Below are 24,744 nucleotides of genomic sequence, written 5' to 3' on the forward strand. Positions count from 1 at the left end.
TGGAATTTTATGGTCTCAACATTAAGGGGTACGTGTGGCGTAAATCTAATACTGCACATCAGCCAGATAACACCATCCCTTCTGTAAAGTATGATGGAGGTAGCAGAGTCTGGAAATCTGGTCAGGATTGATGGGAAGAAGAATGCTGCTAAATACAGAGAGATCCCAGATAAAAATCTGCTGGCTTCTGCCAGAAAACTTAAACTGGGGAGGAAGTTTGTCTTTCAGGTCAACAACCCATGACACATTGTCAGAGGAACCATGGAGTGGCTTCAAATGAAGAAAATTGATATCCTTGAATAGCTCAGTCAGAGTGCTGACCTTAAACTGATCGAACATCTCTGGTAAGACCTCAAGCCTGCTGTCCACCGCCACTCTCCAACTAATCTGGCACAGCTTGAGCAATTTTGCAGGAACTCTTGCTCCATCATGTTGTGCAAAGCTAATTGGGACATCCAAAAAGCTACAATTGCTGTGAGAGGTAGTTTAATAAGTACTGACCAAAGGGGGATGAATACTTTTCAAGTGCTGACATTTCAGTTTTAAATTTTTAGTTGTTTATTCTTTGTTTTATTTCGGGTTCTACTGTAAAAAGAGAAGCCTGTGATTCACAAATAAAAATACTCAGTTAAGTTGATCAAAATCCCAGGTTATAATACTCATTTATGGGAATAAATGTTTGGGGGCTGAATACTTTTTCAAGGCACTGTGTCTTCATTCACCCTCCCCATCCTCTCTGTAGCTTTGAAAGCTTCTTTTGTTTTCTTCGCAGTTAGGTCAAAGGATCTCCAACTCAAAACACTGTTTCACCTCCTTCAAATGAAGCCTGATCAGCATTTCCCACATTTTCCATTTATGTTTCAGATTTCCAGTAAATGCCATGTTTTTGATTTCAAACAAAATTAAGTACATCTGCTGGTTTAGACTTGTTGCTGGTGAAGGGAAAACAACAAAGAAAAATGGAAGAATTCAAAATAATCTGACAATCAATGACATCACCCGTAGATTTTTATTCCTCTCAAAATAAATTTATCACACAATTTAAATTTGCCTCAAAACAAATGCTGGAGTGAAGATGGGTGTTAACTCAGAGGCGTAGATGCACTTGACCTGTGAAAATAATGCCATTTCATTTCCTCTTTAGGGTGCAAGAATAGACATACAAAATAGAGCTATTCTTAGTTTGCCACAGATATACACATGCAGCCCTGAAAACATCAGCATCATTATACAGAAGCTGTATATACACACACAGCCCTGAAAAGTGTACAAACACTCCTGTTTTTCTATTACACATGTCCAGCAATGTACCATTAAATATTTTTAAATGATTCAGTGAAAATGGAGATTAGGCAGAAAATACTGACTTACAATTTATCATTAATATGTACCGATGCTACAGATAGTAAAACTACACTCCGAGCACTTGGTTCAGCCAAAGTATATTTTTTTTGCAGAACAATCTGTCTGCACACATCAAAGTTAGGTCCAACCAGCCAAAGTAATATTCCTTTATGTTTCAAGTCTGATCAGTCTGGAGTCCTGAGAGGGCGTTAAGCTTTTAAAAGCTGATCAAAGGAATTGTCTGGTTATACTAATGATATCATCAGATACTTCAGGGCTACAGAAAGACTGGTTTCACTACATAAAAGACAACTGTAGCACAAGTGTGAAATAGGCACAGCAACAAAAGGAAGTTGATATGGATGAACTCTAGACTGCTGGAAATGTTTCTAACCAAACGAGTGGAATTTGCTGTCAATGTAATTATGAAAAGAGCCCAAAGCTTTGATAGTGTCACAACAGTTTAGTCAGATTAAACAAACTGTACAACTGTATCCAGAGATACCGGCCACGTGACAGATGCACTGCCACCTGGCTGGTCGGAGGACACACCACATGCCAATCAACATTTGGTCCCTCCCAACTCATCAATGCACACCTAAATTATTGGTCACCTTAATTGGATTATCTCACCCAGCCCCATGCTTTAGAAGGTGAGACTTGCCCTTGGCTAGCCCTCTCTTACAGACCACCACATTGGAGGTAAGTGCATTGATTTATGTTTGGGAAGGTCTATCGTTTGTCCTGGTAAGGGAGCCGCAGCTATCCAAGGTCAAGGGGGATAGCTGTTGTAGTGCTTTTCCCTTGTTCTTTGTTTGTGTAACCGTACCCTGTCCCCACACCGCTTCCTGCGTATTGTAGTTGCTTGTGTTGACCCGACTTCCCCTTGTAAATAAATTCCTTATTATTAAAACTGTGTGTGTCCAGGCCTCTACTGTTGAGACTCAAAGAACCAGTTATTTTCCATCACAACATTTGGCGATGCGAGCAGGGTCCTGGGACTGGGGGAAAGCCATGACTTGTTCATGGAGGTGGCTGACCCTTTCAGGACCGGGCTCAGCCCAGTCCGCAATGTACCACTTCCACTTGACAATGGAGGACCTCTGGGCACGGCCCTCCTTGTGGGTAGAATTGGGGACTTGACCCATCACATTATGGGGAGATGGGGGCAAAGGACGACAGGTTCGGTGCCGGTTTGGTGTTCTGTGGCGAGGAGCGCCAGGTAGCAGGGTAGCACACTGCCGCTTCAGGTAGGGACTTAGTCCAGAAACCAAGGGGGATTCTACGCCCTGGGGTCTTCTGCCAGAGGCTCCACTCGGCGACCGTCTCGCTCGCTGAGACCTGTAACTCAAAAGGCAGACCCGGCTGGCGGGAAGAAAGTGGCATGGCCTGTTCCACCGCTAGTTTCGCCGTATCAAAGGCAGCCTGTTCCGCTGGCTCCCAGAGAAATGTGGATTTTTTCCTGGAGATCCTATAGAGTGGCCGGAGAAGCGTGGTCAAGTGGGGTATATGCTGCCGCCAATAGCCCAGGAGCCCCACGGATCTCTGTGTGTCAGTTTTATTCGAGGGGACGGCAAAATTTAAAATTTTATTTTTGGCGGCATCGGGTATGCTTCTGTGCCCGGAGTTCCATTGTACTCCAAGGAAAAAGACACCCTGGCTGGGGCCCTGTATTTTTTCCATATTAATGGCCCAGCCCCGTCCCCTGAGGGATTCGATTAGCATGTGAAGGGCCTTTGACACAATGGTCTCAGAAGGGCCTTGGAGAAGAATATCGTCTATATAATGTGCGATTGAAATCTCCGGTGGGAACTGGATGTTGTGTAAATCGCAGGAGACAATGCCATGGCAGATTGTGGGGCTATGAATGTAGCCTTGGGGCAGGTGACAAAATGTGTATTGTCTGCTATCCCAAGTAAAGGCAAACTAGTCTTGGCTATCTGAGTGCAGGGGAATCGAGAAAAATGCATTCGCTAAATCGACAACAGCGTACCAGGGTTTATGGGGACGGCCTGCGATGTCTTCAATGAGGGTGACAATGTCAGGTACAGCGGCGGCGAGGGGGGGTGCAGCCTTGTTCAATTGCCTATAATCAATGGTCATCCGCCAGGAGCCGTTCCTCTTACAGACGGGCCAAATGGGGCTATTGAAAGGCGAGGCAGCGGTTCTAATAATTCCCTCCCGTAACAGGGCTTGAATGGAGTCTGCGATTTCTTGGCGCCCCCCCGGCACTCTGTACTGACTGTTACAGATGATCTTGAGGGGTGGGGGAATAACAATTGGCTCCCACTTAGCCGCCCCGACGACAATAGTGGCTCGTGCGATGCCGAAGGTGAACTTGCCCCTGTTTGTTTCAAGTGATTGTCCCTTTAAAACATTGATTTCGAGGATCCATTCCGGGGAGGAGGCAATAAGGACTTGTACACATCTGGGGGAATGGTCGCCTATGGCTAGGCGAAGGGTGACCTCCCTAGCTGGTAACAGGGAGCCCCCCCCAATCCCTCTATCTGCATGTCCGTACCTCTCCATAAGGCAGGATTACCTGGGATAATCGTGTGCTGGGCGCCTGTGTCGACAAGCGCCATCCACCTCTGTGTGTTTCCCTTTCCCCAATGTACTGTGACGGGTATATGTGGCCTCAGGTCCCCCGGGCGGGAAAGGGCGAGAGACCAAATGTGCCGGGGGCCCTGGCCTTCATCCTATGGGAGGGGGGGAAGAGGGCTGCCCACGCCAGGGGTGAGGCACTTTGCTGGTGGAGGTGGGACATTTCCTGCCTGACGAGCTGTCTGAGTTCTGCTTCGAGGGCCTTCGAGACAGTTTCGGGCAGGGGAGGCGCGGAGGGTGGCTCGGTGTGGGTGGTCTTTTTGTAAGTAGTCTTCCCCCTGCAATGCTCCTTCCACAGGGCATATAGGTTGGGGGTGGGGATGCCATCTATCTGGTTACGATCCACCCCTGCACGCAGCAGGTCCATGTACAGCTGCCTGCATGTATAACTGAGAGGGATAGTGTCTAGGGCCCTTGTCTCGGTCTTCCGGACCTGCATAGGTGCCCCCCTCTGCATATATTCTAATCCCTCCAGGAGAGTGATGGCATCCCATACGGTCCTACCGCTGGCTGGTGCCATGAGGGGCAGGATTACCAACTTCAGATCGGGGCACGCGGTAGTGACCAAGTATCCCGCTAGGGCACCGGTCACTCATGTGTTTTCAAGGAAGTTACGGTCACAGGCACCTTGATAGATGCCGTTGACCAGTACCCTTTCCCTGATAACCCGGGTGCCCTCACTGACCGTACCCCATTGCGGGCGCCCGTGTAGATCCCACTCCAGAAGTGTGGGATAGCGAGCTCGTACCGCAATCACTACCCGATCCCACAGGGTTGTGCCGTCGCGGATTTCTGCTTGTGGTGCCCGCAGCGCATTGTTTATGCTCTGCTGGTCAGAGAGGCTTCCCAGGGCGCTTGCCTCCTGATGGGAGAGGCTGAGGTTGGGCCCCTCTTCGTCCCACAGCCGGAACAGCCAGGCCGCGAGGTGCTCGCCTGGTCGTTGGCAGTACTGATCCGCCAACTGGGTCAGCTCCTTGGGGGAGAAGTCCCGGGTCTCCATGGTTTCAGAGTGACTAGGGGAAGGTCCGGCTGTCTTCCCCTCGTTCCCTTCCTCCCTGCGGTGAACCTGGGACCGTGTGGTGAGGGGTCGGGCATGTTGGAGCTCGGGTGAGATGGGGAAAGGGTGGTTGTGAGGCCTTGGTTCCTCGGGCACCCCCTCGTCGTCACTATTCAGCCAGATGTCCCCATCCCCCAGCCATGCGTCCAGCTTGTCGCCGCACTGGACTAAGGCTGGAATCTTTAATGGGTCCGGCTGCCAGCCAGACTGACGGGCTGCCCTGGCCTGCTGAAGTTTTATGAGGTGATGGGCAAGTTCAGTTCCCCTAACTTCAAGGTCATTGGCTCGGGCCTGGGCAGCCTGTGCTGCTTCCTTCAACGTGCAACAACGCTGACTGAAGTCTTCAATTTCCCGTCCTTCTGACCACACAAGTGCTGCAGGTGATCAGTAATTCTAACCTGGCGTCTCAGCAGGGACGCAAACAACCAGAAGGTACCCCTTGGACTCGGGGAACCCTGATTCCTTCAGGAGGGAGACCACATGATGGCCCAGCTTCTCTCCACGGGACTCTAACTGCTCAGACCAGTCCACTGGTTGTCCGTGGTCTGCCAGCATGCTGGCCAGACTCTCAAATCCCTCCCTTTCATCAGCCCACCCGGGGATCTTATCCTGGGAGCCTGTACTGGCTTTCTTTCCCTTATTCCAGAACATTATCCTCTGTGCTTGTGTCCAGTCAAAACCTACGAGACCCTGCTCCGCAGCGCCAAATGTTGTGATGGAAAATAACTGGTTCTTTGAGTCTCAACAGTAGAGGCCTGGACACACACAGTTTTAATAATAAGGAATTTATTTACAAGGGGAAGTCGGGTCAACACAAGCAACTACAATACGCAGGAAGCGGTGTGGGGACAGGGTACGGTTACACAAACAAAGAACAAGGGAAAAGCACTACAACAGCTATCCCCCTTGACCTTGGATAGCTGCGGCTCCCTTACCAGGACAAACGATTGACCTTCCCAAACATAAATCAATGTACTTACCTCCAACGTGGTGGTCTGTAAGAGAGGGCTAGCCAAGGGCAAGTCTCACCTTTTAAAGCATGGGGCTGGGTGAGAAAATCCAATTAAGGTGACCAATAATTTAGGTGTGCATTGATGAGTTGGGAGGGACCAAATGTTGATTGGGATGTGGTGTGTCCTCCGACCAGCCAGGTGGCAGTGCATCTGTCACGTGGCCGGTATCTCTGGATACACTAACATGCACTTTGAGTGTCAAAGAATTCCGTACCTTTCTTGTTATTTTCAGTAAGTGAGAGATCTTGTCGATCCGTCAAATTTGAAAAATTGTGCAATTTATTGCAATTAAATTATATTAACACATCCCATTTCAAAGTAATTACATTCACTTAAAAAGCAATTCACTAGTGACAACCTAGAAAATGTAATATAGAGGCTCTTTCTAGGCCAGAAGATGCCAATACTGTTGATGCAGATGGGAAAGTAGCAGTGTTCATAGTGATGAGGAGGTTCATTGAATAGGCTGCACATAAAATCAAATACCTAATAAATATCAATATCAAATGATTTTAGTTAATAACTAGTAAGAGCAAATGTCTGAACCACTTCAACTGCAGACAAATTTTCCTACATCACAGTTTGTTTATACTCTGCAAGATTTCTCAGCTGTCTATGTACCTTTTGTTGGATAGTAGAGTGCTTATGTTCCATAGCTCTCTTCTCTTTAGCTGCATCCACAACCAATTTATCCAGCTGTTGAAACAGAACATAAGAAAATAGAATTAGACTTCTTGGGCTTTGAATACAGCTCTACTACCATTCAGTATCATTGCTGATCTGCCCCAGGCCTCATCTCCTCTTATGTGATGGATCCCCATTGCCCTCAATCCTTCACTTTTCAAAAATATATCTATTCCTCTTGAAATAACCCAAATGATCCTGCCTCCACAACCCTCTAGGGTAGAGTATTTCAGAGATTCACCACTCTGTAAGACGTTCTTAATCACCTGTTTTAAATGACCACCCCTAATCTTGTAACAATATTGTCGCACTAGGTGAAATATCCTGACATTCACTATGCTGTACCCCTGAAGGGTTCTAAACATTTCAGTAACATCTCCCCATAAATTCAAAAGAATACAGATGATGAACAAGTTAAATTATTTTAATTAAATGATGAAACTTAATTTAAGGTTGATAAACAATGATATATATATATATATATATATATATAATTTACAAATTAATAAAGCTATGTAAAACAACTGGCATATTTCTGGAGAAATACAATTTAAGTTAATTATAATAGACCACGTTCTCAGATTATTTTCACAATTAACAAACTGATTCCAGACAGGATTCCAGAGAGTCAATCTGTTCCACTCTGAAAATAGCTTCAGCATCATTCCAATCTGTTCTTTATCATGTTGAAGAAACATCACACCTTTGCTGGAAATTTTCAGTGATTCATTCTGATAGCTTGTGCTGAGGTCCAGTTGATAGTTGAAACAACAAGCATTTGGTAGTGATCATAGAGCTATCTAAAAATAAGAATGATTACGTGGTTCTGAATTAATTTCTGACACTGGCAGTAGCAATTAATGCACATACAATCTACACATTGGTAGATGTTGCAATGCACAATCATTGCTGCCTGCATGAGCAACTAGGAATGCCTGGCAGGGTAAACGAGTGGCAGAGATTGCTGATGCTGAGTGGTACTGCATCAAATACGCAGAAACAGAAAGGTCAATGTGATTAAATACAAGGTTTATCAACCACACTTTAATACAATAATAAAAGAAAATGTTTTGACCATATACCTAATTATTCAACCAAATGCAAATATATTTCAGGAAGGCACATCAATTTTTAAAAAATGAAGTAAAAATACATCTTTCAGTTTAAAGATTATTCTAAGTTCCTGTATCATGATGATAGAAATGAATTTCTGTCCAGCAAAAATTAAATCACACTTCTCACTACAATCCCCGTGACCTTGTTTTTGCTTTAATCTCAGTGCATTTTGAGGTCACACGGAAAGCAGGGAATGTAAACCTGAAGGGAGAATGCACAAGAACATCTAATGTACGTGTATCAATTACAAAGCACTACTAATAGAAACGTGTGCTAGACTTCTGTACTTGCTGTTTTTGAGGCAGTTTGTTTATAAGGACAAACAGAAAAGTAGAAAAAAAACTGGGAAGCAATTTTTATTTAAGTTGCCATAATAGACACCATATCAGGAGGCAGTCACATCAATTAGGTTAATTATTTCAAATTCAGTCTGTGACCGGGGACAAGAGGATGTGATTAAAGTGAGGCAGTTAGGGTGATCAAAGTAGTAGAACTAAGCCAGCCAGTGGTGTAGTGCCAATTGCACTGGATTTCAAGGCAAGCAGTTCCAGGTTCAAATCCAGCAGGCTCCTTGCACACATTCCATCTATTCTGGATTGAGCTTTGAGCTAGTAACTCAGCCTCAAAAAACAAATGTTAAAGAAACAGCAAAGGCTGCCACCCAGTGCGCCACAAGACATGGAGAGGTACAACACCAAACAAGTAGTGCTGAGGCAGCCTTGTGTTTGCCCAAAAGTTCTGAGATTATTGCTCCCAGTGAGAATGAGAGTGGGGATTGTAGGACGAGCAAGCACCCAAAACTGTTCAGGGATAGGAATGGGGAAGAACAGAAATATAGATGTAATCTGCAATGGTAGGGTCAAAGGAGTACACACTATTCTCTGTCAAAAGTATCGTGAGTCCCAAAGGGTGTGTTTCTGCCCAATGCCTGGGTTCAAAACATCTCATCTGACTGGCGCAGGAATTTGAAGTGGGAGTGGTAAGATCCAGTTGTCATGGTCCTTGGGGGCTACCAATGTCATATGAAGAACAAGCAGCAGTTCTGCTGTGGAAATTTGAGCAGGTAGGGACCAATTAAAATGTAAAACGGTAAAGGTAAACCATCAAGATTGTTATTTGAGCCATGTGCAAATTTCTACAGAGTTAATAAGATCAGAGTTAAATGTGTGGCTCAAAGATTGGTGTGGAAGAAATGGGTTTGAATTCATGGGACATGGGGATCAGTATTGGGGGAGAAAGATCAGAAGGATGCAGAATCTTTCTGGGTAGAGTTAAGAAACTACATCGGTAAAAAGACCCTAAAGAGATTTATGTACTAGCTCTAAACAGTAGCCAGGATGGGGGGGGGGGGAGGGGGTATGAATTACATGGGGATATAGAAAAGGCATGTAAAATGTGCAATGTACAATGGTCAGTGATGGATTTCAACATGCAGCCGCCAGACTGGGAAAAATTGGGTTGGCATGGATCCCAAGGGATGGCCTTTGTAGTGTGCCCACAAGATGGCTTTTTAGAGCAGCTTGTGGTCGAGTCCACTAGTGAAATGGCAAAATTGAAATGTATCGCTATTACAGTAGAGTAAGCGGAACTACAGAGGCATGAGAGAGGAGCTGGCCAGGGTTGATTGGAAGGGGACACTAGCAGGGATGATGGTAGAGCAGCAATGACTGGAGATTTGGGGAGTAATTCAGAAGATGCAGGCTCAATTCATCCCGGAGAAGCAACATTCTAAAGGGAGGATGAGGCAATCATGGCTAACAAGACAGCATAAAAGCAGGAGGACATACAATATAGCAAAATGTTGTCAGAAGCTTTTGAAACCCAACAGAAGGCAACTATAAAACAATAAAGAGAGAAAAGACAAAATAAGTTAGCCAATAATATCAAAAAAAGATACCAAAAGCTTTTTCCAGTAAAAGAGGCAAGAGTGGACATCAGACCACTGGAAAATGATGAAGAGGTAGAAATGGGGAACAAAGAAATGGCGGACAACTCGATATGTATTTTGTGTTGATCTTAACTGTGGAGAACACCAGCAGCATGCCAGAAATTTTAGTATGTTAGGGGACAGAAGTGACTACACCCCAAGGTTTTGGAAGAAGCAGCTTAAGAGATTGTAGAGGCATTAGTAGTAATCTTTCAACAATCAACAGGTTCTGGAATCTCTCCAGAGGACTGGAGACAGACTTGGTAGCTGAATGGCCTAATTCTCCTTCTTGTCTTAAGTTCTTATACTTATGCAGAGAAAAAAATAACTAAATAAGTTATGGGAGAAATTGATGTATCGAATAAAGAATCAATATAGATTGTTAGCAATAAAATTTCAGTAATACACCAAGTATAAATTGACCATGATTTTTAATACGCTAAAAAAGACAATTTCATGAGAAGCTGCAAATGGAACTGATCAGCAGAAATCCTCACATCTGATGGTAAGACCTAGTGCACTATACTGCAGTAATATCCTGGGGCTAGGATGATTGAGCTCTAGCAACCACACGCCGCAGCATTTATGAGTTATCACTCCAACAATTGGACTATTTTCCCCTTAGTACCTACTATATTCAAATTCACCAGACTTCCTCAATGCCACACTCAGTTAAATACTGCATGTCACGTAGAGTTATTCACACCTCATCTCTGGAACTCAGCTCGTGGCCCAAATTTCCTGCACTTACAGGAAGGCAGTGGAAACACAGTTATATCGAAGAGATTCATTATGTTTTATTACAAGTCAACAAAAGCCAGATACTGAAAACTAGTTCACATATCCATCAACCTGCTCACTAAGATCTGAGAATTTATTTAAAATGCTATCTTTCTCAGAATATATGAAATTGATTTTAAAATATCACCTGTGATCCTAGGTCCTTCATATAAGGTTCCAGTTCCATAAAGAGGTCATATCCTTGATGAAAGAATGTAAGATGGGCATACATGAAAGACAACATCTGGAAGCGAAATGGAGAAAAACCTATTACGGTAGTAATCAACATAGTTTTACTTCATCAAACAAGAACAATTTGTAAAGAATTTACACAAGTATGATGCAGGTAACTGACTTTTTACATTTCTTTATTGTGTATACAAAACATTTTGCTCGATCAGTATACTGAGAAACCAAAAGAAAAGACAGTAATAGTGAGAAATAGTGCGTATTAGTAGGCTGCAATAGTGAGAAAGGTTAATTAATGGTCTGGAAAATGAGGGGTTCTTTGAGGCAGAGTAATCATAATATAGTGAATTTTATGTTAAAAGTGTATTTTGTTTAATCTAAAATTGGCCTCTTAATTCTGAGAGCAAATACAAAGGCTGGAGGCCAACAGATAACTACAGGAGATTGAGAGAGTACAGCAAGAGATACAATAAATAGTTGACAAGCAATTATCAGCATTTTAAGTAAACAATATTTTATCCTAGGACAGAGGAAACCCACCCAGAAAATTGATCCAGCTCTGATTGACAAGGGAAAATAGTATAACATAAAATGAAAAACCCCTATTCATGTATATTTATTCAGAAGTAAACCAGAGCAACAGAAAAATTGTATCTCCATAAATTACTTGATTTAAAAGAGGGAAGTAAAATGTGAAAATGATCAAGCAAAAAAAAAACCTAAAGCTTCTTCGCCACATAAGAAAGAAAGGACTAACCAAAGTTAATGTGCATACAATGAAATCAGAGAAATTACATCAGAAAATAAGAAAACAGCAGAAAAAAAAATCAGTTGTTTGCACCCTGTCTCAAGGAAGACAAAAAATAAATAAAATCAGTGAAGAGCAGGTTCAGAAAGAAAAACCCAAGAAATTTAACATTTGGTGTTTGCTATCTTAAGAACTTGAACAGAACCAAAAGCTATTAAATCTCCAGGTCATTCCAATGCTTTTGGAAGAAGTGGCTATGGAGAACATACTGGTTGTCATCTTCCAAAATTCTACACAATCTAGAACTGTTCCTATAGGTTAGAAGGTAGAAAGTGTAACCACATAACTTGAGGAAAGAGAGAGTGAAAACAGGGAAATAAAGCTTGTTAAATTAATAAAATAGCCAAGAAAGTTAAGTCATAGCATTTTAAAACAGATATAGGATTGAGTCAGGTCAACATGAACTTACTTATCAATCAGGCTCTTGTAACTGTAGCAAGTGAAATATGCAAGGGAAAACATGTGAATGTGGTGTATTTTGAACTTTAAAAAGCCTTAAATAATGTGCTACATAAAAGATCATTATACAAAATTACATCGGATTTGGGGCAATATATTGTAGTGGCCACTTTTGTGTTGGGAGATTATTCCAAATAGGGTGTAGTGGTGATTAGTACAGTACCCTGCCTGTTCACACTCATCAATAAATTAGATATGGGATGAAATATGACATTGTATAAAAGCTGGGCAGCAGCATAGGATGTGAGGTGAATACAGGGAGGTCTGAAATGTTTAGACACAAGCTAAATGGAAGGAAAAGGAATGAAAATGAGTATAGATGAAAATACAAAGTCATCCATTAAAGTATTTTTTCCCCAAAATTGACAGATAAAAACATTTTCTTGTCCAGATCCCATGGTAGACCAATCACTGCATGTTTAGAGTAAAGGTGCAGATTGGGCTTTCCTGCAATAGAATTACAGCAAAAAGACAACTATGATAAAGCTCCTGTGTGAACATACCTAGAGCAATATTTACATTTCCTGCTTCCCCAACAAAGATGTAGGAGCCAAAGAAGTTTCACCAGATTGATTCCTTAGATGGGTGACTGCCCTAAGGGGAAAAGCTAAGCATTCTTGGCCTGTCATCTCACGTTCAATGAGCCAATTTCATTGAGACACAATATTCTCATACATTTGACAGGATGAATGAAGGGAATCAGAATCAAAACTGAGGACTGAGAAGAGGTTTCTTCATCCAGAAAATAGAAACTCTTTGGGATACTCTAACCAAAGGGTCTGGGGGTGGGGGGTGGGGGGGGTGGTTCAGTCCGGACAATAATCAATAGCTTTCTTGAATAATAAAGAAATCACAAGATATGAGTGTACAGGTTAATGATAGACAGTGAGGTCATGATCTCACTCAATTATGTTATTATATTGATAAAAACAAGTTAATATTTTGACAAGTTACTCAAAAATGCAGTGTTAACGTAACAGTCTGAAGATGCGTACCCACACAAAGGAAGTTACTGAGAGCAGACCTGGATTTGCGGTCAACTGTACTGTGAGTATGAAATAGGCAGAACCATTGAGAATTTAGCCTCATTTACTCCTTGGTTTAAACAGAATAACTGTGAGTGATACTGCAGGATGGGTTTCCAGCCCACCTTCCTTGGACCTGTTCTGACGAGGCTGGAAAACCTGGGCCATGAACTAAACGTCAATATAATCTTCATAACCATGTAATTTAAGAAAATTACTTTCACATTTGAAGTAGATGGTCATAATTTTCCCAAATATATGTATGAAAATAAAAAACAAGTACCATCTTGAAAGAAGTTCAGACCACCTTTTACCAAATCTCTAACATAGTATTCAGTTGCAAATTAGTGCTCCTTAAAAGGCAGCATCCGATTATAAATGCTTCCTTTAAACACATTTTGTCACAACAGATGCAGGCATTTTCAAAGCTTTGTCATCTGATCTTTGCACATTCAATTCTGATTTCACACAGACAAGAGACCCACTGAATGATTATTCAGAATTGATAACCAAGAGGCGATAAATTCAGTGATAGCCAATGCACTAGCAGTTATTTAACAAGGCTCCTTTACACATTTGCCAAACTATGGAATGATGATATTTTTGCCATACACAGATTTAATTTGTGCAAAGTCAAAATTGAAAGAAAAAAGGTAAAAGAACATTACTTTCCATGTTTTCAGTGAACCATTCCCACAGCAATCAAAAACTGTTGATGGCATAATTTTACGATGAAGTTAATACTATTCATTTAAGCTGGGGGGGGGGGGAGAAGAGTTTAAATATGTGCAGGGTGATATTTTATACCAAGATGCCTGGAATAGGCTGGCAGGATAGTGGTAGGAGAGAGAGAGAGAGAGTTGTGTTTAAGAGTCTCTTAAATTTGCACATGAATATGCAGGAAATTGTAAAAGTATTCATCACCAAACATTTGTTCACATAAATGAACATTCCAATCAGGGATTTTGATCAATTTAACATAGAATTTTTATTTGAGAATCACATGCCCCAAAAAACAGAAAAAAAATTAAAATACAAAAACTGAAATGTCAGCATTTCAAAAGTATTCAGCTCCCTTTGTACTTAGCTGAACCATCTCTCACAGCTATTACAGCAAGTAGTCTTTCTGAACAAGTCTATTAGCTTTACACAGCATGATGGAGCAAGATTTGCCCATTCCTCCTCCCAAAATTACTAGAGCTGCACCAGGTTAGTTGGGCAGTGGCAATGGACAGCAATCTTGAGGTCTTGCCAGAGGTGTTCAATCAGGTTAAATTCAGGACTCTGCAGGACCACTCAAGGACATTAATTTTCTTCATTTAAAGCCACTTCATGGTTGCTTTGGCAGTGTGTTTGAGGTCAATGTCCCATTGACAGGTGCACTTTCTCCTCAGTTTAAGCTTTCTGGTGGAGGCCAACAGGATTTTATCCAGCATCTCTCCGTATTTAGCAGCGTTCTTCTTCTCAATCCTGACCAGATTTCCAGACCCTGCTGCTTAAAAGCATCCCCACAGCATGATGCTACTCCACCATACTTTACAGTAGAGACAGTTTTACCTGGATGATGCACAGTATTGTATTTACGTCACATGTACCCCTTAGTGTTGAGGCCAAGAAAGATCTACAAGGCATCAGAGTACAAGTGCCATTCTTCTCTGGCAACTACATTCACGTTTGTTTTGGTCTGTTAAATTCTACCATACTGTTGGACCTTACAGAAAGATGGGATACCAACTTCCCAGCTCTTTACTTTATCCCTCCCCCTTCAAGTTTCAGCTATCACCTTGCGTTGCTTTCTCCCTCCACCTTTTAAATCTACTCCTCAGCTTTTATTCTCCAGTCCTGCCGAAGGGTCTCCGCCCAAAATGCTGACTACTTTTTCCCTCCATAGATGCCGCCTGGCCTGCTGAGTTCCTCCAGCATTTTGTTATGTGTGTGTTGCTTGCATTTTCAGCATCTGCAGATTTTCTCTTGTTTGAGAGAGATGGAGTATTTATTCTAGTGATCCTCCAATTTTATACGTCAACAAATTGGGTGAGTTGGTAAGATAATATACAGTACTGCACCTCTGGAAAGTTAGCATAGTAATTACAAAGGCTCACAATTTTGGGTTTTAATTTTTAGTAAATTGTTTACAGGTTTTCGGATTTTTATTTTAATTTGACATGATGTATAATGTTTGGTAGATTAGCACCAAAAAATAGTGCAACAATAAATTTTAAATTTAGAAAATGAGACAGTAAAATGTGAAATTCCAGTCCGAAAGGGTCTCAGCCTGAAACGTTGACTGTTCATTTCCATGGATGCTGCCTGACCTGCTAAGTTCTTCCAGCATTTTGTGTGTGTCACTTTGGATCTCCAGCACCTGCAGAATTTCTCATGTTTAAAATGTGGAAATAGCTCTGGGGGCTGCATGTTTTTTCAAGGCTCTGTGGACTATGAGTATGCAGAAGAGATACAGTTTAATTTGGCGGTCTGTTCCATGCAGACATCATGGGCTATTCGATGAAGTTGAAAGTAAATTTATCAAAGTACATGTTGCCATATACAACCAGGAGGGATGGGTCAGTAAGTTTGCTGATGACACAAAGATTGGAGGTGTTGTGGATAGCGTGGAGGGCTGTCAGAGGTTACAGCAGGACATTGATAGGATGCAAAACTGGGCTGAGAAGTGGCAGATGGAGTTCAACCTAGATAAGTGTGAAGTGGTTCATTTTGGTAGGAAAAATATGATGGCAGAATATAGTATTAATGGTAAGACTCTTGGTAGTGTGGAGGATCAGAGGGATCTTGGGGTTCGAGTCCATAGGACGCTCAAAGCAGCTGCGCAGGTTGACTCTGTGGTTAAGAAGGCACACAATGTATTGGCCTTCATCAATCGTGGAATTGAATTTAGGACCCAAGAGGTAATGTTACAGCTATATAGGACCCTAGTCAGACCCCACTTGGAGTACTGTGCTCAGTTCTGGTCACCTCACTACAGGAAGGATGTGGAAACCATAGAAAGGGTGCAGCAGAGATTTACAAGGATGTTGCCAGGATTGGGGAGCATGCCTTACAAGAATAGGCTGAGTGAACCCGACCTTTTCTCCTTGGTGCGACAGAGGATGAGAGGTGACCTGATATAAGATGATGAGAGGCATTGATCATGTGGATAGTCAGAGGTTTCCTCCCAGGGCTGAATTGGTTGCCACAAGATGACACAGGTTCAAGGTGCTAGGGAGTAGGTACAGAGGAGATACCAGGGGTAAGTTTTTTTTAACTCAGAGAGTGGTGAGTGCGTGGAATGGGCTGCCTGCAATGGTGGTGGAGGCAGATACAATAGGGTCTTTTAAGAGACTTTTGGATAGGTACATGGAACTTAAGAGGGCTATGGGTAAGCCTAGTAATTTCTAAGGTAGGGACATGTTTGGCACAACTTTGTGGCCAAAGGGTCTGTATTGTGCTGTAGGTTTTTTATGCTTCTATGTTTCTATTCATTTTCTTACAGGCAACCTCAATAATAGAATAAATAACCATGATAAAATCAGTGAAAGCAACACCTGTAGCACTGAACACAGTACATGACACCAACAGACTCACAGATGAAGTGTCTTCTCACCTGGAAGGACTGTTTAGGCCCTGAATGGTAGTAAGGGAGGTGGTGTAGGGGCAGGTGTAGCACTTGTCCCATTTGCAAGGATAAATGCCAGGAGGGAGATCAGTGGGGAGGAACAAATGGACAAGGGAATCATGTAAGGAGCGATCCCCATGGAAAGCAGAAAGTGGGGGGGGGGGGGGGGGGGGAGGAGAGAAGGTGTGCTTGGTGGTTGGATCCTATTAGGGGTGGCGGAGGTTTCGGAGAATTATGTGCTGGGCATGGAGGCTGGTGGGGTACTAGGTGAAAGGTCACACCAACCTGAACATTCAACCAGTGTACACTATGCAAATACAAAAAGAAATAATAATAATAATAATAATAATAAATAAAGAAGCAGTAAATATCAAGAACATGAGATGAAGAGTCCTTGAAAGTGAGTCCATAGGTTGCGAGAACATTTCAATGATGGCGCAAGTTGAGTGAAGTTATCCCCTTTGGTTCAAGAGCCTGATGTTTGAGGGGTGATAACTGTTCCTGAACCTGGTAGTGTAAGTCCTGAGACTCCTGAATTTTCTTCCTGAAGAGAGCATGACCTGGAGTGGAGGGTGAGGGAGGGGGACCCTCATGATGGATGCTGCTTTCCTGCAACAGTGCTTCATTGGTGGGGAGGGCTTTACCGATGATAGTCTGGGCCATATCCACTGGTCAAGGGTATTGGTGTTTCCATACCAGGCCGTGATGCAACCAGTCAATATACTCTCCACCACACATCTATAGAAATTTCTCAACATTTTAGATGTCATGCCAAAACCCCGCAAACTCTGAAGGAAGTAGAGGCGCCACTGTGTTTTCTTTGTAATTGCACTTACATGCTGAGCTCAGGGCAGTTTCTCTGAACTGATAACACCAAGGAATTTTAAGTTGCTGACACTCTCCATCTCTGATCCTTTGATGAGGACTGGCTCATTGGCCTCTAGTTTCCTTCTCCTGAAGTCAATTTTCAGCTCCTTGGTCTTGCCGATATTGAATGAGAGGTTGTTGTTGTAACACCATTCAGCCAAGTTTTCAATCTCCCTCCTATATGCCGATTGTCACCACCTTTGATTCGACCTATAACAGTGATGTCATCAGCAAACTTGAATATGGCATTAGAGCTGTGCTTAGTGTAAAGTGAGTAGAGCAGAGGGCTAAGCACACAGCCTTGTGGTTCACCTGTGTGGTGGAGATAGTGGAGATGTTGTTGCCAATCCAAATTGACTGGCAAGTGAGGAAGTCACGGCTCCTATTGCACAAAGATGTATTGAGGCCAAGGTCTTGAAGCTTAATGATTAGTTTTTGAGTGGATGATGGCATTAAATGCTGAGTTGTAGTCGATAAAGAGCATCCTGATGTATGCACCTTCACTGTCCATATGTCCCAAGGTTGAGTGAAAAGCCAATGAAATGGCATCTGCTGTGGACCTGTTGCTACTGTAGGCAAATCTGAGCAGATCCAGTTGAAATGTTTCATCATCAACCTCTCAAAACACTTCATAACTGTGGATGTCAGTGCTCCTGGGTAATAGTCATTGAGGTAAGTTACCATGTTCTCCTTAGGCACCAGTAGAAGAGAAACCTGCTTGAAGCAGGTGGGTACTTCCAAAAAGCCGAAGCAAGAGGTTAAAGGTCTCAGTGAACATTCCACCTAGTTGATCAACATAGGCATTTAATACTTAACAAGGCACCCCACAGTCCTATAGTGTTGCAGGTATCCACATTTGAATAATTCATTAAAGTTGACTATTTGCTGTCTGAAGTGACAGCACTATTTCAAAGAGCAGTGGAGTTTTCACTGGTGGCTTGCCCAATGTTATCTCTGTTACCAGCAAAAAAAACTTATCCTTATCATAATACTCTTTATAATACATCACTATGTACAACAAATCAGCTGGGCCATTTCCTAAATTGCAGAATGACATTTCAGAATGACTTCATTTTCTATCACTTGTAAGATATCTGCAAGTCCTGTTTCTTTCTATCAGAGAAAAAAAAACTAACAGATAGAAAATAATTATCAAAGGCAAAGGAGAGAAAAGTTTAGATTTAGGGCAGATGGCACATATGTTGGCACTCAAGTGACTGAACCTTCGGTCTTAATCCCAATAAAGTTAAGGAAACTTGTGTATTTCTGAAATAACTGGTAGTGAAGGTTAATGCTGGATTGGTAAGAAGCCTCATCAGAAAGTAAAATGCCCTGAAATACATGCAGCACTTACAGGTAAAGAATATTCATCTAAGTCTACTTCCTTTGATTTGATGAAACAATCGGAACTATGTAAACAGGGTGAGAGAGAATAGCGTATTCGTTATGCGTCTTAAGTGTAGTGAATTATTTAACAGATAAGTCTGTACAATGTAGTGAAAACTTTCAAACTCAACAACTATGAAAATCTAGTTTTAAGTGAGTTGGAGAAAGACATTTCCTGATGATCAACTAAAAATTGATTTTAAATAGGATAGGAAATTGGTGATGGATGTTATCTAATGACCAAAAATTGTCTTCCATTTTGATTGAGATAATAGGAAGGAATGCCATAAGAGAGTAATGATAAGGCAGCCAAATAATTAAAGTTCATTTCAAGAAAGAGGCTCTGGGTGGACAGGAGGGAAGTAAATCGAGAAGAAAAGGTGAGTTTAGATGGAAAATGACAGAAGCTGATGTCAGGACATGAAGCAAGGGTAGAAACCAATGAAGGGACAACTCGAAGTGGGTCTTAGCTAAGTTGTTGATAATATAGCAAAGTGGGTGCAACTGGTATTATGCTTTTAGAAAGCACAAGTACTATTATTTTGGTAACTTTTTATATTAAGACTATTTTATTCAAACCATACTTAAATATGTAATAAAAAATAAGTATTTAGTTTTCCAGGTTAATCATACACTTTCCAACAAATCAAAATTTCCATCAATTATCTCAAAAATGGCATAGTAACAATTATAATCCTGAGCTTGTTCTTTTAAAAAGTCTGGTTGAAGTTTCAAAAGAAATCCAATTTAAAAAGATCATAGTTCAGCAGGCCAGCGACACTTGTTTATAAAAGGAGAGCTTTGCAGGCATTTTAGCAGCGGGAGCACAGCATAGCAAATTAAATATAAGTACAGAAGGAATAAGCATTGCAGCCACTGTTGAGAGTAGGCTAGTGGTGAGAGTAGGAGTGTCAGGCTTTGGTTTGAAAGAGTTTCTGTTAAGGTTCCCTTTTTCTCTCTCTCTCTCTCGTTATATTTAGTGTAGTAAATGGCCATTGTGTGTTCTTCATGCAGATGTTGGCATCCTCAGAGACCCAGAGTCTCCCAGGGAACTACGTCTGCATGAAGTGCATCCAGCTACAGCTCCTGGAAGACCGTGTTAGGGATCTGGAGCAGCAGCTGGATGACCTTCGGCTTATACAGGAGAGTGACGAGATCACAGAGTTACAGGGAAGTAATCACCATGAAGTTGCAGGAGGCAAGCAGCTGGGTGACTGTCAAGAGAAATGGAAATGTGAATAGGCAGTTAGCACAGAGCACCCCATGGCAATTCTTCTCAAATATAAGTATACAGTTTTGGATACTTTTGTGGGTGATGACCTCCTAGGGGAATGCCATGGAGACCAGGTTAATGGCACTGAGCACAACTCCATGGTACAGAAGGTAAAGAGGGAGAAGAGGGGAGCGGTAGCGATAGGGGATTCACTAGTGAGGGGAACAGACAGAAGATTCTGTGGATATGAACAGGACACCCAGATGGTATGTTGCCTCCCAGATGCCAGGATCAGGGATATCTCATATGACATAGGAAGGAAAAGCAATGAGTCCTGAAGAGAGAATTTAGAGAAGCAGGACCTGCAGGATAGTAATCTCAGGATTGTTATCTGTGCCATGTGCAAGTGAGGGTAGAAACAGGATGATTTGGCAGATAAATGCATAGCCCAAAAGCTGGTGCAGAGGGCAGGGCTTCAGGTTCTTGAATCATTGGGATCTCTTCTGGGGGAGGTTTGACCTGTACAAAAGGGGCAGGGTTCCACTTGTACCTGAGGGGGACCAATATTCTCACAAGCAGGTTTGTTAGAACTGTTGGGCAGGGTTCAAACTAATTTGGTGGGAGGAGGAACTGGAGTGAAGAGACCGAGGATAGGATGGATGGTAAAAAAGCAAAGATAGCATGCAGTCAGACTATTATGAAGGACAGGCAGATGGGTAAGACATAATTCCAGCCAGCAGGGTGATTATCAGTGCATTAGGGATGCAAAATCAAAAAGGGTAGAAAATACAGCACTCGAAGTGTCATATCTCAATGCAGAGTACAGAAATAAGATGGAAGATCTTGTTGCACTATTACAGATTGTTGGGTACGATGTTGTGGCCATCACTGAATCGTGGCTGAAGGATGGTTGTAGTTGGGAGCTGAACGTCCAAGATCACACGTTGTATTAGAGGGATAGGAAGGTCAGCAGAGGCAGCAGTGTGGCTCTGCTGGTAAAAAATGTTATCGAGTCAATGGAAAGATGTGACTTGGGATCAGAAGATGTTGAATCCTTGTGGGTTGAGTTAAGAAGCTGCAAGGGTAAAAGGACCTTGACGGCAACAGAAGCTGAACCACAGATTACAACAGGAAATAGAAAAGGCATATTAAAAGGGCAATGTTATGATAGTCATGGGAGATTTTAACATGCAGGTCGATTGGGAAAATCAAGTTGGCATTGGATCTCAAGAGAGTGAGCTTGTTGAATGCCTATGAGATGGCTTTTTAGAGCAGTTTGTCATTGAGCCTACTAGGGGATCAACTATATTGGATTGGGTGTATGTAGGGAGCTTAAAGTAAGAGAGCCCTTAGGAGCCAGTAATCACATATAATTGAATTCAACTTGAAATTTGATGTGGAGAAAGTAAAGTCTGATGTAGCAGTATTTCAGTGGAGTACAGGAAATTATAGTGCTATGAGAGAGGAGCTGGCCAAAGTAAACTGGAAAAAGCTGTTGGCAGGGATGACAGCAGAGCAGCAATGTCCTGAGTTTCTGGGAAAAATGAGGAAAAATGTATTCCAAAAACAAAGACATACTAAAATGGCAAAATAGTATAACCATGGCTAACAAGGGAAGTCAAAGCTAATGTAAAAACAAAAGAAAGGGCATACAACAAAGCAAAAATTAGTAAGAGGATTGGGAAACTTTTAAAAGCTTACAGAGAGCAACTAAAAGAATCATTAGAAGGGAAAAGATGAAATATGAAAACACACCAGAAAACAATACCAAAGTGGATAGTAAAAGCTTTTTCAAGTATGTTAAAGAGATGAGAGTGGATAGAGAACCACTAGAAAATAAGGTCAGAGAAAAAAAATAAGGGATAAGGAGATGGCAGATGAATGAAATAAGTATTTTGCATCAGTCTTCACTATGGAAGACACTAGCAGTGTGCCAGATGTAGTGTGTGAAGGAAGAGATTTGAGTGCAGTTACTATCATAAGGGAGAAGGTGCTCAAAAGCTGAAAGATCTAAGGGTACATAAGTCACCTGGACCAAGTGAACTGCACGCTTGGGTTCTGAAAGAGGTAGTGTTAGAGATTGTGGAGGCATAAGCAATGACCTTTCAAAAATCATTGGACTCCGGCATGGTGCCAGAGGACTGGAAACTTGCAAAAGTGACTTCACTCTTTAAGAAAGGAGGAAGGCAGACAAAGGAAATTACAGACCAGTTAGCCTGACCTCAGTGGTTGGGAAGATGTTGGAGTCAATTGTTAAGGGTGAGGTTATGGAGTACCTGTACTTGGTAACACAGTACAAGATAGGACAAAGTCAGCATGGTTTCTTTCAGGGAAAATCCTGCCTGATGAACCCATTAGAATTCTTTGAGAATATTACGTAGGATAGATAAAGGGGGATGCAGTGGATGTTGCATATTTGGACTTTCAAAGGCCTTTGAAAAGGTGCCACACATGAGGCTGCTTACCAAGTTAAAAGCCCATGGTATTACAGGAAATTTACTGACATGGTTAGAGCACTGATTTGCAGGAGGCTGCAAGTGGGAATAAAAGGATCTTTTTCTGGTTGGTTGCCAGTGACTAGTGGTGTTCAGCAGGGGTCAGTGTTGGGACCACTTCTTTTTATGCTGTATATAAATGATTTAGAAGATGGAATAGATGGCTTTGTTGCAAAGTTTACAGATGATATGAAGATTGGTGGAGAAGCAGGTAGTGCTGAGGAAACAGGAAGGCTGCAGAAGGACTTAGACAGATTAGGAGAATGGGCAATAAAGTAGGAAGTGAAATACAATGTTGAAAAATGCATGGTCACACACTTAGGATGAAGAAATAAATGTGATAATGGGGAGAAAATCCAAAAAGCTGAGATGCAAAGAGACCTGGGAGTCCTTGTGCAGAACACCCTAAAGGTTAAGTTGCAGGTTGAGTTGGTGGTGAGGAATGACAGCATTCATTCCAAGAGGTCTTGAATACAAGAGCAGGACGTGGTGCTGAGGCTTTACAAGGCATTGGTGAAGTCTCACCTTGAGTATTGTGAACCATTTTGGGATCCTCATCAAAGAAAAGATGTGCTGGTGTTGGAGAGGGTCCAGAGGTTGTTCACAAAGATGATTCTGGGAATGAAAGGGTTATCAAAAGAGGACCATTTGATAGCTCCTGGTCAGTACTCACTGGAATTTAGGAGGATGAGAGGGGATCTTATTGAAACCTTTTGAATGTTGAAAGGCCTAGATAGAGTAGATGTGGAAAGGATGCTTCCCATATTGGAAAAGTCTAAGACAAGAGGGCACAGCCTCAGGATTGAGGGGTGTCCATTTAAAACAGAATGCTGAGAAATTTCTTTAGCCAGAGGGTGATGAATTTGTGGAATTTATTAAACACAGGCAGCTGTGGAGGTCAGGTCATTGGGTGTATTAGAGGAAGAGCTTGATAGGTTCTTGATCGGACATGGCATCAAAAGTTGCAGGGAGAAGTCCAGGGACTGGGGTTGAGGAGCTGAGAAAAGGATCAGCCATGATTGAATGGTGGAGCAGACTTGATGGGCCAAATGGCCTAATTCTGCTCCTATGTCTTATGGTCTTCAATATCAAGACAGGTCGAGCTGCTCTGAGCATGAAATTATCATGCCAACAATCCTTTGCATATTAATTATTTAAAGAGGAAAAATACTTACCGATTTTATGATCTCAGACCTTCTCTTTGACTGAAGAACGTTGATCTAACAAACAAAACAAAACCTTTAAAATGAACAGCATGTTTAAATTTTACACATTACCCTCACTTCTTATAAATATAATCCTCAATTCAAGGCAACAACCTGGAAAATCTCTCCTGCACTCTCTGTTGCTCAATATCCTTCGAGTAACGTACACAATGTTCTAACCATAATAAAACCAATATTTGGGATAGTTGCAACATGACATCCTAACTTTTGTACTCAGTACCCCAGTACCCCAGCCTATCAAAATAAGTATACCCAAAGCCTTTTTCAATACCCTATTCACTTTCAGGGAATATAAACATGCAACCCAAGGTCATTCTGTACATAACAGAAACATAGAAAATCTACAGCACAATACAGGCCCTTCAGCCCACAAAGCTCTGCCGAGCATGTCCCTACCTTAGAACTACTTAGGCTTTACCCATAGCCTTCTATTTTTCAAAGCTCCATGTAGCCATCCAGGAGTCTCTTAAAAGACCCTATCGTTTCCACCTCCACCACCACCACCGGCAGCCCTTTCCACGCACTCAACACTCTCTGCATAAAAAAAACTTACCCCTGACATCTCCTTTATACCTACTTCCAAGCACCTTAAAACTATGCCCTCTCGTGCCAGCTGTTTCAGACTGGGGAAAAGCCTCTGACTAGCCACACGATCATTGCCTCTCATTATCTTGTACATCTCTATCAGGTCACCTCTCATCCTCCGTCGCTCCAAGGAGGCCAAGTTCACTCAACCTATTCTCATAAGGCATGCTTCCCAATCCAGGTAACATCCTTGTAAATCTCATCTGCACCCTTTCTATGGTTTCCACGTCCTTCCTATAGTGAGGAGACCAGAAATGAGCACAGTACTCCAAGTGGACTCTGACTAGGGTCTCATATATCTGCAACATTACCTCTTGGCTCTTAAACTGAATCCCACAATTGATGAGGGCCAA

General features: G+C 42.3%; 1 protein-coding gene across 3 annotated transcripts in view; it reads right to left on the bottom strand.

Moving 5' to 3' along the window:
• LOC140725567 (arf-GAP with coiled-coil, ANK repeat and PH domain-containing protein 2-like) overlaps positions 1–24,744 on the bottom strand; it is a 128,932-nt gene that overhangs the window by 52,970 nt on the left and 51,218 nt on the right. For all 3 annotated transcript variants that reach the window (XM_073041184.1, XM_073041183.1, XM_073041182.1), the window contains exons 7-9: positions 23,756–23,800; positions 10,674–10,769; positions 6,640–6,714 (exon numbers count right to left, since the gene is read on the bottom strand). In XM_073041184.1, the coding sequence (XP_072897285.1) occupies positions 6,640–6,714; positions 10,674–10,769; positions 23,756–23,800 (216 nt within the window). The remainder of the gene's footprint in view (positions 1–6,639; positions 6,715–10,673; positions 10,770–23,755; positions 23,801–24,744) is intronic.

The sequence above is a fragment of the Hemitrygon akajei genome, chromosome 3, assembly GCF_048418815.1.
Source record: "Hemitrygon akajei chromosome 3, sHemAka1.3, whole genome shotgun sequence".
NCBI classification, from domain to species: domain Eukaryota; kingdom Metazoa; phylum Chordata; class Chondrichthyes; order Myliobatiformes; family Dasyatidae; genus Hemitrygon; species Hemitrygon akajei.